General features: G+C 41.0%; 1 protein-coding gene across 1 annotated transcript in view; it reads left to right on the forward strand.

The window, feature by feature from the left end:
- The window catches only part of TMEM132B (transmembrane protein 132B), a 589,472-nt gene extending 578,478 nt beyond the window's left edge, over positions 1-10,994 (forward strand). Inside the window, exons 7-10 of the mRNA XM_038762741.1 lie at positions 4-39; positions 3,138-3,411; positions 5,319-5,510; positions 6,435-10,994. Of these exons, the coding sequence (XP_038618669.1) occupies positions 4-39; positions 3,138-3,411; positions 5,319-5,510; positions 6,435-7,583 (1,651 nt within the window). The 3' untranslated portion in view covers positions 7,584-10,994. The remainder of the gene's footprint in view (positions 1-3; positions 40-3,137; positions 3,412-5,318; positions 5,511-6,434) is intronic.
- The last annotated feature ends 2,222 nt before the right edge of the window (positions 10,995-13,216 follow it).

Genomic DNA, 13,216 nt, shown 5'->3' on the forward strand with positions numbered 1-13,216 from the left:
CAGCAACAGAAGCGATGCTGTTTTGCCTCCAGCTGGAAAGTAAGTACCTTCCGTCTAACTTCCGTGCCCAAGGGAACACCCAACCTTTGACCCCTCTGCCTGCTGGTTCAGAAAACGACGTGATAGTTTAATTTGTTTCATTCTCATTTGTGGAATCCAGATACTTTTTTAGACGGAAGATTTTCTGATCTGACCGTGGGTGCAAAGGTGGGAATGCGGTTGGTCATTTTGGTGGGTGTGGCCCCAGTATGGTTTCTAGAGTGGATTTAATAATATTTGAAGCCCTATAAATGATTGCTTAGCAGCTAGGTTTAGATTTGGGTCAAAAGAAAAAAAATCTTCACAGAAAGATCCAGTTGCCTAATGTAGACCTCTGCCAGTCAGTCAATCGTATTTATTGAGCGCTTACTGTGCGCAGAGCACTGTACTAACTGCTTGGGAGAGTACAATATAACCATATTCATTCAATCATATTTATTGAGCGCTTACTATGTGCAGAGCACTGTACTAAGCGCTTGGGAAGTACAAGTTGGCAACATATAGAGACGGTCCCTACCCAACAGTGGGCTCACAGTCTAGAAACCATATAACAGACACATTCCCTGCCCACAACGAGCTTCTGTCCTTTCTCCAGTCCATACTTCGCTCAGCTGCCCAGATCATTTTCCTAAATAACTATTCATTCCATGTTTCCTTGACTCATTTCCTGACTCATCGCTCTCATATAACCAAATATTCAAAAGCAGCGTGGCTTGGTGGAAAGAGCACGGGCTTTGGAGTCAGAGATCGTGGGTTCAAACCCCGGCTCCACCAATTGTCAGCTGTGAGACTTTGGTTGAGTCACTTAACTTCTGTGTGCCTCAGTTACCTCAACTGTAAAATGGGGATTAAGACTGTGAGCCCCCCGAGGGACCACCTGATCACCTTGTAACCTCCCCAGCACTTAGAACAGTGGTTTGCACAATGTAAGCGCTTAATAAATGCCATTAATATTATTATTATTATTAAATCCTGTCCATTCTACATTCATGTCACTAAAATCTTCCTTTTCCTCTCCATCCAAACTGCTACTATGCTGATCCTATCCCATCTTTTCTGCTGCGTCTGCCTCCTCACTGACCTCCCCAACTCCTCTCTCTTCCTAATTCAGTCCACACTTCACTCTGCAGCCCATGTCGGTTTTCTACGAAACCATTCAGTCCATGGTTCCCCACTTCCCAAGAAATCCAGGTGGCTGCCCATCCACCTCCACATCAAACAGAAACTACTTACCATCAGCTTTAAAGCACTTAATCAGCTGGCCCACTCCTGCCTTACATCACTGATCTCCTACAGCCCAGCCTGCGTGCTTACCTCCTCTAGAGCCAGCTTGCACACTGCGCCCTGATCTTGTCTAGCTCACCGCCAACCCCTTTCCCATATCCTCTATCTGTCCTGGAGCTCCCTCCCCTTACATTTATGCCGGACCACCACTCTCCCCACCTTAAAAGCCTTAGTACGATCACGTCTCCTCCAGGAGGTCTTCTAAATTAATTTCTCTTTCCCCAACTCCCTCTCCAACATTGCCTGTGCACTTGGGTCTGTACCCTTTAGGCACTTGGTATTTATTCCACCCTTGGCCGCACAGCACTTATACAGATATATCTGTAATTTACTTATTTATATTAATGTCTGCTTCCCCTTCTAGACTCTAATCTCATTGTGGGCACGGAACAGGTCTACCAACTCCGTTGTAGTGTACTCTCCCATGTGCTTAGTAAGTTCTCTGCACTCAGTGTGCACTCAGTAAATAATATTGGTTGATTCCCCATTCTGCAAGAACCTCCAGTGGTTTGTACATAGTAAGCGCTTAATAAATGCCATCATTAATGTTATCTCCACGTCAAACAGAAACTCCATTGGCTCTAAAGTACTCAGTCAGCTTGCCCCCAAGCAACTCACTGTACCTGGGTCTAGTCTATCTCACCACCAGTCTCACCGCCAGCCCCTTGCTCACTTCATGCCTCTGGGCTGGAACTTCCTCCCACTTCAAATCCAACAGATAGTCATTATCCCCAACTTCAATGCCTTATTAAAATCACAAGAGGCGTACCCCAACTAAGCATTCATTTACCCTTAATTCCTCTCCCTTCCGCGTTGACCTTGCACTTGGATTTAAACCCTTTAAACATTGATATTCCGCTCACACTCAACCCCCCAACACTTACATTACACATCCCTAATTTTGTCTGTCTCCCTCTCTAGACTGTAAGCTCCTTGCAGGCAGGGAACATGTCTACCAACTCTGTTACACTAAACTTTCCCAAGGGCTTGGTAAAGCACTCTGCACAAAGTTTGCACTCAGTAAATACAACTGATTAATTGCAAATATGGGCAATTTCTGAGTCATTCATCCTTGCATAGTTTCTTGTGGTTTTCACATATTAAACAGAAACTGAAAAGAGGAATTTGGCTTCTAAGCAATCCAATCTCAATTATAAACATGACCTAATTCTGCTCATCTACATGTACAATTGCAGAGAAGCAGTGTGGCTCAGTGGAAAGAGCCCGGGCTTGGGAGTCAGAGGTCATGGGTTCGAATCCCGGCTCCACCACTTGTCAGCTGTGTGACCTTGGTCAAGTCGCTTAACTTCTCTGAGCCTCAGTTCCCGCATATGTAAAATGGGGATTAAGACTGTGAGGCCCATATGGGACAACCTGATCATCTTGTATCCCCCCAGCACTTAGAACAGTGCTTTGCACATAGTAAGTGCTTAACAAATGCCATCATTATTATTATCATTATTATTATTAATTAGTGCACCTGCAAAAAAGGGTTCTTTCCATGTTCAGTGTCTTGGTTTCTGAGTGTAGAGTATTGGGGAAAATATAAAGATTATCAGTTAAACATTTTAGGTATATCATTCCATGAGTCAGAGATTGATGGAGGTCCACATACAGAGTAGTTGATTCATTTTTCCGGCAAATACATAAACCAAGAGAATGAAATCTGTGGCTGCAGTATACACATCAACCGCAGAGATCTTTATTGAGCACTTACTGTGTGTTTGGAGCGCTCTAATAATCACTCAGTTCAGAGTATATGCAAAAATCGAGAAAAGTTTCAAATACGAGGACTGATAAAATGCTCTTTTCAGGCCCACCCGAGACAGTGATGACGACGAGGATGATGAAAAGAAGGGGAGAGGCTGCACTCTGCAATATCAGCATGCAACGGTTCGAGTCCTTACTCAGTTTGTAGCGGAGACAGCTGATTTGGGAGGTCAGCTGACCTACATGCTGGGCTCCGAATGGCAGTTTGACATCACCGATCTTGTGACCGATTTCATGAAAGTAGAAGAACCTAAAATAGCTAAATTACAGGACGGCAGAACGCTCATTGGTCGAGAGCACGGAATAACCACAGTACAGGTAGGTCTAAAAGCTCACAGAAGAAAGAATTATAAAATTGAATAAAAATATTCACGATGCTAATGGCCTTTTAGCCCTCATGGCATGCTAGTTCGTGTTAAAGATACAAAATAAAACCCCTGCTTTACCAGGTTGAGTTTTACTAAAATAATGAATATAATTTTCCCAGAGTTATGTTGGTATAATAATAATGATAATAGCACTTGTTAATCACTTACTATGTGCAAAGCACTGGTCTAAGCACTGGGGAGGTTACAAGGTGATCAGGTTATCCCACGGGGGGCTCACAGTCTTAATCCCCATTCTATAGATGAGGTAACTGAGGCCCAGAGAATAATAATAATAGCAATGATGGTATTTGTTAAACACTTACTATGTGCAAAGCACTGTTCTAAGTGCTGGGGAGGTTACAAGGTGATCAGGTTATCCCATGGGGGGCTCACAGTCTTCATCCGCATTTTACAGATGAGGTAACTGAGGCCCAAAGAAGTGAATTGACTTGCCCAAAGTCACACAGTTGACAATTGGCAGAGCCGGGATTTGAACCTATGACCTCTGACTCCAAAGCCCGTGCTCTTTCCACTGAGCCACACTGCTTCTCTGCTTTGGCGCACCTCACACTTTGGTACACCTCACAATGTGAAGTCAGTGAAGCATGTAAAGGCTAGGTTTCCCTTGTGTGTGATTCATTTAGGTTCGGATATTTTAGAAAATCAATCAGTGGTATTTATTGAGTGCTTACTATGTGAAGGGCACTGTACAAAGCACTAAAGGGGGCCATCTGTGGCCTTCCACCCTTTCTCATTGCTCAAATAAATGTTTCCTTAAAATTAGAGAAGAACTTGCCCACTTGGTTTTCTTCATGGAATAAGACAGGTTTTCTATTTGCAGTATCATAGGTGAAAGTTTCAGTTTTTGAGGAAATCATTCCACAAAAATTGACCTAACAAAGCAGATTTCCCTTGGTGCCTGAAATAGTCTTTAGTAATAAATCAGGCCCCCTGGGAGGTGTTAAAAACAATTTCCAGCCATCGGGAACCTTTGCACGTACAGCCATACATATGAATTTGTGAGTGCTGCAAAAGACCACCGTGTGACTGACAATCCATGCTACAGTGGGTGCCCATAAAGACTGTCTGTTGTTGTGCCCTTTTCCAAATTAGAAGGATGGGAATTGGAGGGAGAGGGAGAGGATTGAAGAGTTAGGACTATGTATCCGGGAGAAAGAACAAAATTAATGTTTATGTTATCTTTGCTTTTTGTTTGTATATCTTTATGACCGCCATTGCCCATGTGTCTGTCTCTGGATCTCTCTGTCGCTGACCACCTCTGTATTGTGGACTTCATCTCTGTGTCTCTTCCTCCCCTCTCCCTGTATGCATACGTCATTACATGTCTCAGCCCCTTATGCTTCCTCTAGCATTCTTACTACTCTGAGTATAGTACATATTGAAAGTTAAAAAAGAGGGGAAGAGGATATGCAGGAACAAAAAAAAAAAGAGGAAAGGTAAAGAGAAGGTGGAACAGTGGGGTGCTTACAGACAAAAGACATGCAGTCAACACCTGGAGAGGGGGGAATGATGGAGTGAATTATGTTTTCCATTCTAATCATCACCTGTGATATCTGAAGAATTTTAATCTGAAATGGTAGATATTGGGCTGGTCTTCTTAAATTCAGATCAATGCAGATTCAGAATATTCAAGGCAGAGGGAAATCAGAGTCCAGTGTATAAAGAATTGAATGTATTTTTCTAAGCCATTGCTTAGAATGTGGGGAGAACATTTTGGTAGAACCTCAATTATATGGTCTATATGGATCTGAATGGGAAAGGCTATTCTGACCTGTATTTTTAACTCTTCCCTTTAAATCGAAAACTCAGAAATCCTCTCATAATTTCCTTTTGAAGGTCTTGTCACCTCTTTCTGATTCCATCTTGGCTGAGAAGACGGTAGTAGTCCTGGATGACCGGGTCACTATCACAGATTTAGGGGTACAGCTCGTGGCTGGATTATCTCTTTCTCTGCAGCACAACAAAGGAAATAAGAGAGTCATCGTTTCAACTACATCAGCTTATGATATTCTACATGCTCCTCAACAGGTATGGTCTCAAGGAGTCTTGATACTCATGCTTACTTTCTACGGCATCCCATATTTTTTTTCCTGAAAGCTGCTCAGTAGACAAATAGCTACTGTTTACACAAGAGAACATGCCTACTTTGCTAAAGTTTAAGCCCACTTTTGGCTCTATCCTGTCTCTTTGAAAGTCAAACCAAACTGTACAGATGAAGGTTTCTCTTATATATGGGCAATATTTCCATGGGTTTTACTCTGCAGCTTGGGCCAGAATAGACAAATTGTCTTCTCAACCATAGTAGAAGTAATATCTTTTGTCACATTAATCAAAACAGACAATGTTTGATTCTTTAAAAGAAGATTTGAAGTTATTTTTATAGTATGGTTAGGCCAATTTCGTGATTTTTTTTTGCACTATGGTGATCTCAAAGTCCACAATACTTTTTATATTCAGAATTTTAAAATAGCTTTTTAATAATGAAATGAGAAATAGTCTTATCTTTCAAGCCCCTTATGCTTATAACACATCTTTGCTAAACACCTAAATGTATTACTTTATAAAAATTGACTTTTCAATATGAACTAGCTTTAAATTGATAGTATCTTGAGCAGCAGTGTGACTAGTTTCACCTGCAATTGATGCAGATACATTGCCTGATATTTCAAAATGATTTTGCAAAGGTCAGAGCCAAATTCAATTGTATATCATGCTATGCATTAATAGACCCTTGAAAAAATTCAGCAAAGTAAATGATCTGTTCTCTCCCTGCTGAATGAATATTTATAGTATTTAAGCTCAGTACATTGGTAACCGTTTCCATAAATGCAGAGTATTTTCTATCATAAGCGTGTAAATTTAAGCTATAAAACTCTGCTGACCGATGTATGGTTGAGGTTGGAGAATGTAGTGAATAACCATAATAACGTACCTTGGTTTTATTTTTATTAGGAAGCAATAGTCAGTTCTTGGATTTTGTTCAGTGATGGTTCGGTGACACCGTTAGACATTTATGATTCCAAGGATTTTTCAGTTGCCGTCTCCTCATTGGATGAAATGGTAGTTTCAGCTCCTCCAAGCCTTCAGTCCAAGTGGCCTGTTGTGGTTGCCGAGGGCGAAGGGCAAGGGCCGTTGGTCAAGTTAGAAATGATGATCAGTGAGCCTTGCCAGAAGACCAAGAGGAAGAGCGTTCTGGCTGTTGGGAAAGGAAATATTAAGGTCAAATTTGGCCAGAAGGACTCTGACCCCTTGGGAGGCACCAATGATATTGAAGGTGTGGATCGAGAATTTAAAGATCCCTTCAGTAATTCCATAGAGAGGGAAGGGGACCAGGAGAGAGCAATACAAGAATGGTCCAGGCATGGAGTTTCCAGCAACCAAGAAGAAAGTATCAATAAAAGCACAACTCTGAGATCTCCTGCTGAAGGGAATGAGAACAAGTTACTTGAGGATGGCCAAGTCCAACGCAGTTCAAATTCTTTCACGAGTTTCCCACCACAAGTGGAGTTATCAGAGCCCAAAAACCCCAGTGACCTCTCTCTGACGTCTAGAGGGCTAACTGATTTGGAGATTGGCATGTATGCCCTGCTGTGTGTCTTCTGCCTGGCAATTTTAGTCTTCTTAATTAACTGTGTGGCTTTTGCCTGGAAATACAGGCACAAAAGGTTTGCGGTAAGCGAACAAGGAAACATTCCTCACTCTCATGACTGGGTCTGGCTTGGGAATGAAGTGGAGCTCCTAGAAAACCCAGTGGACATTTCACTTCCATCAGAGGAATGTACCTCCATGATCGACCGTGGATTGCAGTTTGAAGAGAGCAACTTCCTTCTGAATGGAAGCTCTCATAGTCATATCCTCAGATCATCAGATTATGGTTGTGAAAAAGAAATAAAAAACGAACCCCTAAACTCTTCTGGCCCTAAAAGGAAGCGTGTAAAGTTCACTTCGTACACCACTATTTTACCAGAAGATGGAGGTCCGTACACCAACTCAATTCTGTATGACAGTGACGATAATATTAAATGGGTTTGCCAAGATATGAGCCTTGGGGACTCGAAGGAATTCAGAGACTATATGGAAAGACTGCAAGACAATATGTAAAATACTTTCTTATGTTTGTATTCACCTTTATGCCTTCTGTTTTTGGATGGTGGAACAGTAAGTCCAGTCAGCAATAGGAGATGACTAAACGGAGCCTGATTTTGGAGGTCTAGAAACGTTCACTTCATAAGCAGGGAGCGGAGGCTGGCAACGCTAAAGCTGTTTCACTAAAAACCAGGATGTGCCCCTAGAACAACCACATGTAGATACTGGAGATGTCGTACGACAGCTGTTTTTATATACTGCCTGGTACTAGCTCGATGCTAATACAATTAAATTCAGACCCAGTGGACAATGCGTCACTTTGTCAGCTCGTGACAAACCGCCATCTGGAATTAGAAAAGATCTGGGGATGGATTTTTGTATTTGTTCTTCTTTGTAAAGCACAGTGGACATTTCTTGCTCTTAGCCTGAGATTAGACATATTTGAAAGCTATTTGAATGTATACATTTTATTTTAATTTCATCGAGTGAGCACTTGTTATTTTTACTACCACGTATGTCAGTGAAGTTAACTTGAACTCTGGATTTGGTTTGCAGATTAATAATGGGAAATATCACTTGACAGCCTCTTGATTTGTAAAAAGTTTGCTCACTGTGTTGACTATTGTATTTGCCGTGTCCATTCCGATTCAGGTTTACACCTCATTTACATCTGTTGGCTTTTAGCAGCAGTTGTCAAGGATCTTTTCCTTATGTTTGCCATTTTTCAATGAGGACTTCCTTCAGTACTAATGGCCGGGGACGGGGGAATGCCATTTTCCAACTCTCTTAATGCAGGTCGGAAAGTTTGGAGAAAGACCGTGGAGCAGCAATAGGTTTATTTTTGTGACTGGCAGTCGGAAACTAATGGGAAATGCAAGGGGTACTTTGCAGAGGAAAAATGCCTCAATTAAAACAGCTGTATTTATACAAATGCTTTGTGGTCAACACATTTTATTACCCAAACTAGAATTCCAAAATTAGCACTGATATGCACAGAAAGAAAATTGCCTAGGAAATAGCTGAAGATTAAAATCATTCTGTTTTTCCAGAACAAAAATAAAGAGAATGATGCTTCAATGTACTGTATATAGAAATTTGTCTACAATGACCAGAAAAAATATCCATAATCGTATATCTTGTAGAGATAAAACCTTCCCAGAAAGAAGAGCCACGGACATTGTGAGAATATGCCTAAAAGGAAATGGCTGTTTCAAGCCTGCAAAGCAAGTCTGATGAAGATCATAAGGGCAGAAAAAAAATCAGCAGTGCCATCAAAAGCCAGTGGGGAATTATTGTGTGGGTTTTAAATGGGTAAATATTATTGATGGGGCCGTTTGAAAACTTGTGCAAGAGTTATCTTCAGCAATGCAGAATTGAATTACGTGGTAGGCAAATATTGGATCAAAATGTTGTTGGTAAAGATTATCAGTCCATCCATCAGCGGTATTTACTGACCGCTTACTAAGTGCGACACACTATACTAAAATCATAGGAGAGGCACAGAATCAAAGACATACATTCCCTACTCTCAAGGAGCTAACAGTCTTCCTATAAGCAGGAAAAACAAAGTAGATGTGGAACCAGATAGGCTCCTTCCAGACCCCATTGGACAGATGCCTCTGCAAATGACCTCAGAATGTGATTGAAAGAGGCCCGTGGCCCCTATTGTCGTTCAAAAACAATTTGCCAGATACAGCGCCCGAGTAGAGAGGATCTGGACCCCAGTCACTAGGAACTGTCATTCAGTTGCTTGCACCAAGAACTAGGTGTGCCTGAAACCCAGTAGATGCATTTTTGCATCCAAAGCAGTCTGTTGGCATTTCACTTTACCTGTGGAACCTGGAGCAGTTGTCCAGTGAATTTGAAATTTATAGCTCTTCAGTTACGGCGTCTGCAAAAAGAGGATGATCCTTCTATGGAATTCACCACTGAATAAGTAGTGAAGACTAAAGCGATAGCAGTTAGGGATGGGCTGCTTTGGTGCTCCTTGAAGTGGAAAACCAAGGTGCTTGCTAATGAAACAGACCTCTTCTGACTAGCATAGGTCGACTAGAGTGATTCTTAATGCTATCGTAAATCAGATTATTCAAATGAGGCCAGCTCTTTTTAAAAGATGTTTTCAATTTTCTCCCTCTTCTGATTCTTCTCCATTTGGCCCGAGCATAAAGGGAGTTCATTTCTCCACCCTAGGAGTCTTGAATGCATCAGTGTTGGATAGGAGCCAGGAAATGCAAGTCCCATTCCTGTAAACCGACCAGGAGGAATGGGCCTTGAAATGAATGAAAGACACAATTACCGTTAAGATTAGGACCGTGGCTAAACCATTGAATTGCTCCCCTGAAATAGAAATAGATACAATATTGAAAATATTGAAATGGCTTCTGAGGGAGTCATAACTCTCATGGGCATAAGGAAGTTCCTTGGGGAGAGATCTCAGAGGAGTAGTTGAGTCTTGAATCTTTCCCATATATGAGTTTCAGGGTCAAACCTGGTCCCCTGGACAGGAAAAGACAATTGATTACAGTAAAACACTGTTCTGATAGAAGTTAGGGAATTTTTTTTGAAAGAATAAACCAGTTTCAAAATATTCTCTGTTTATAAAGAGCAGTAGGGTATCCAGATAATGGGAGGGGAATAGTAATGTCTTCTAATTATGTGTAATTTTTGATAAACTGATACCACTTTAATGAGGTTTTATTGGTAACTCGATCTGCTCTGGTGTCTATGTACAGTTCCTATAATCAAAGCAAAGGAGAGGGCAGTACAAGCTTATTAAAGCTTATTAAAGGGGGAATCTGTAATTGCATAAATTGCCCACAGTTCTTTGGATTGCATATTTTGGATAACAGCAGCTTTGTAGACCTGCTCATAGAGACAGATATAATCAGCTACTTGCTGGTAGGCACTTGCTAAATAAAGAACTGCTATTTTTCACAGAAGAGCCACAGAAGTTGTTGGAACCATTCTAGAATGGCCCTGAACCCAGAGAAATAGCAGAAAAAGTGGGAGACCATGGACATTCAACTTTTGGGTTAGAACATTGCCATTCTGGAATGACAGTGTTTGATGCCTATCTGATTTCCCAACAACCAAGGAGTGCTTTATAAACAAGAAATCCGGGCCACCTGTGAAGTGTAGATTGGTTGATCTATTAGGTAGTGAAAAAATTAAGGGAGGAAAATGTTGGAGGTTTCTATGGATGCTAAACCGATTCCCAGTAAGATTTTTCAGCAAGTATATGCCTAGGGAAATAATAATAACAATAATAATAATAGTAATTGTGGTACTTGTTAATTGCTTACTATGTGCCAGGCACCGTAAGCACTGGAGTGGACACAAGCCAATTGGGATGGACACAGTCCCTGTCCCACGTGGGGCCTCAGGGTTTCAATCCCCATTTTACAGATGAGGTGACTGAGGCACAGAGAAGTGACGGGATTTGCCCAAGGTCTCACAGCGGACAAGTGGCAGAGCCAGGATTATAACACATGACCTTCTGAATCCCAAACCCGTGCTCTATCCGTTAGGAAATGGTGCTTCTTATAAAGGAAAGGAAGCTCTGTTTTAAGGAACTTTTATTGTGTATCCTAGCAAAGTGAAAGCCTAAACACTAATGATGTAGAAAAGCCAGAAAGGAATTCTGAAGCCAGTATTTGGAAATAGTTTTGTGGGACAACATATAGGCCGAGATAATATTAGACCCCATACTTTCACTTGTACTTCCACAACTAATGTTCATGCTTTTTTGTTTGAAAATCTGCATTTTCATCATTTGTAATGGTATTCCTTCTTAGACTTTGATAGGAATACGGATCCATGGACAGCTGTTTCATGATGTTTCATGATAATGTATCATGGTAAATTTGTGCAACCACGTGATGCGAAACATTTAGTACATTATATAATGGAATAAAATTGTTTTCAGTGGAGAGTGGAGGAAGTTATACCAAAAATATGAGTACGCTATTTTTTGGATGTACATAATGTACACACTGTATTGAAGTACAATAGAAGGTATGTTAAAATGTGTGTATTTTAAAATAATAGCATGCACTGCTGTAGACTGAAATATTTAAACAGAAACCCTCCTTCATGGCATCCTGAAATACATTATATCAAAAGGACAATCTGGAAAGAAGATGAACTTCTATTGGAATAGCTGTTAGTCCTTCAAAGGTATTCAAGTCTTACCCTTCATCCTTTTTGAAATTTGGGGGTTTTACTTAAAAAATTTAGAAACGAAGTGGTTTCATTTGCCAGCCTAAAGAGGCCTTCTAGCCACAGGGTAAGTCATTTATCTTTAACACGGAAATAAACATTTAAATGAATTTCTTCCATCCTGTTTTATTGTTTTCATACTGCTGGCATGGTTTTGAGAGAGATGTCTCGGGCTACAGAGAGTGTGTCACCATGGAGAATAACGGAAACTACTAGTGATCCGTTGAGGAGGTCAGAGGCAATGGTGTCTTTGTTTCTAAGGTGAACCTTATGTGTACACATCAGGATTAAGTCTTCTTTCCCAATCTCCAGGCCAATCGATAGGTAGAAGAATTATCCTTGATGTGTAGGCAATAGGTGATCCTTTAATTTCATCATCAATTTTAGGGCAAGATAGCAATGCATCGTGCCTTCCTTTTGAAAAAAGTTTCAATCGTTTTCACATTGAGTGACCCAAAAAGATAAGGAACTGCTTTTGATTCTTTTTTGTTGGAGAAACTGAGCCCTGGAGATATTATGACTTGTCCAAGGTCCCATAGTGTTGGCTTTGAGACTGGACCCTTATTGCTCTGATTCTTTACCCTCTGACTATTTAGCCATTCCCTCCAGAAGTTCACTAGGGCCCCAACTCTCTGGTGCTGTATTTCTTCATTCATGAATGATAATGAGGCTACACTTATTCAAGTGAAAGGGCTCAGACTATGAGGAGCCACAGGTTTAATGTAGCCAAGAGCTGACTCACCCAGGCAGCACAGATATGAGATGAGATTCAGTGAAGTTACTCCTTCTGTCTTAGACCCACAGTTGCCACTGCAGGAATATTTCCAAAAGACTGTGAGCCGTAACACTTCCAGACCATTATTCTAGATGGTATATTCATTAGGGTGGGTTGTTTGAGGCAGGATGGTGGGCTAGTGAGGAAGGGGGTGTATATAGAAAAGCTTCTTTAGTACAGAAGCTTTGGTAATGGCAGGATGGTGGGCTAGTGAGGAAGGGGGTGTATATAGAAAAGCTTCTTTAGTACAGAAGCTTTGGTAATCTGTGTATGATATGAGACACATTTCATGTAACTGACTATTTACTAGCTGGGGAAAGTCTTACATTTATCTCCAGGAAGTACGGTCCTGTGAAAATCTTATCCCAAGACACATAATGTGGCATTCAGTGCAAGCTCGGGAATTTTCCTAGCTTCTGAGAAACCAATTCACATTGGCATTATGCAAATGGGTAACAAAGACCCTGAAAGTCTTTTAAGGAAGAACAGAAAGTCAAGGTTTTCCTTCTCATCATGTGTCCTTCATACCAAGTCTTAAGTTTTATTTGCACCAGCCATGCATGATGATTGAGTTCTGTTCATTTCTTAGAAAAATTGGAGGGAGAGTTTGATAAGGATAACAAAGCTACTAGTTCATTCATTCGACTGTATTTAT

This window comes from Tachyglossus aculeatus, chromosome 21 (genome assembly GCF_015852505.1).
Source record: "Tachyglossus aculeatus isolate mTacAcu1 chromosome 21, mTacAcu1.pri, whole genome shotgun sequence".
Classification (NCBI taxonomy): domain Eukaryota; kingdom Metazoa; phylum Chordata; class Mammalia; order Monotremata; family Tachyglossidae; genus Tachyglossus; species Tachyglossus aculeatus.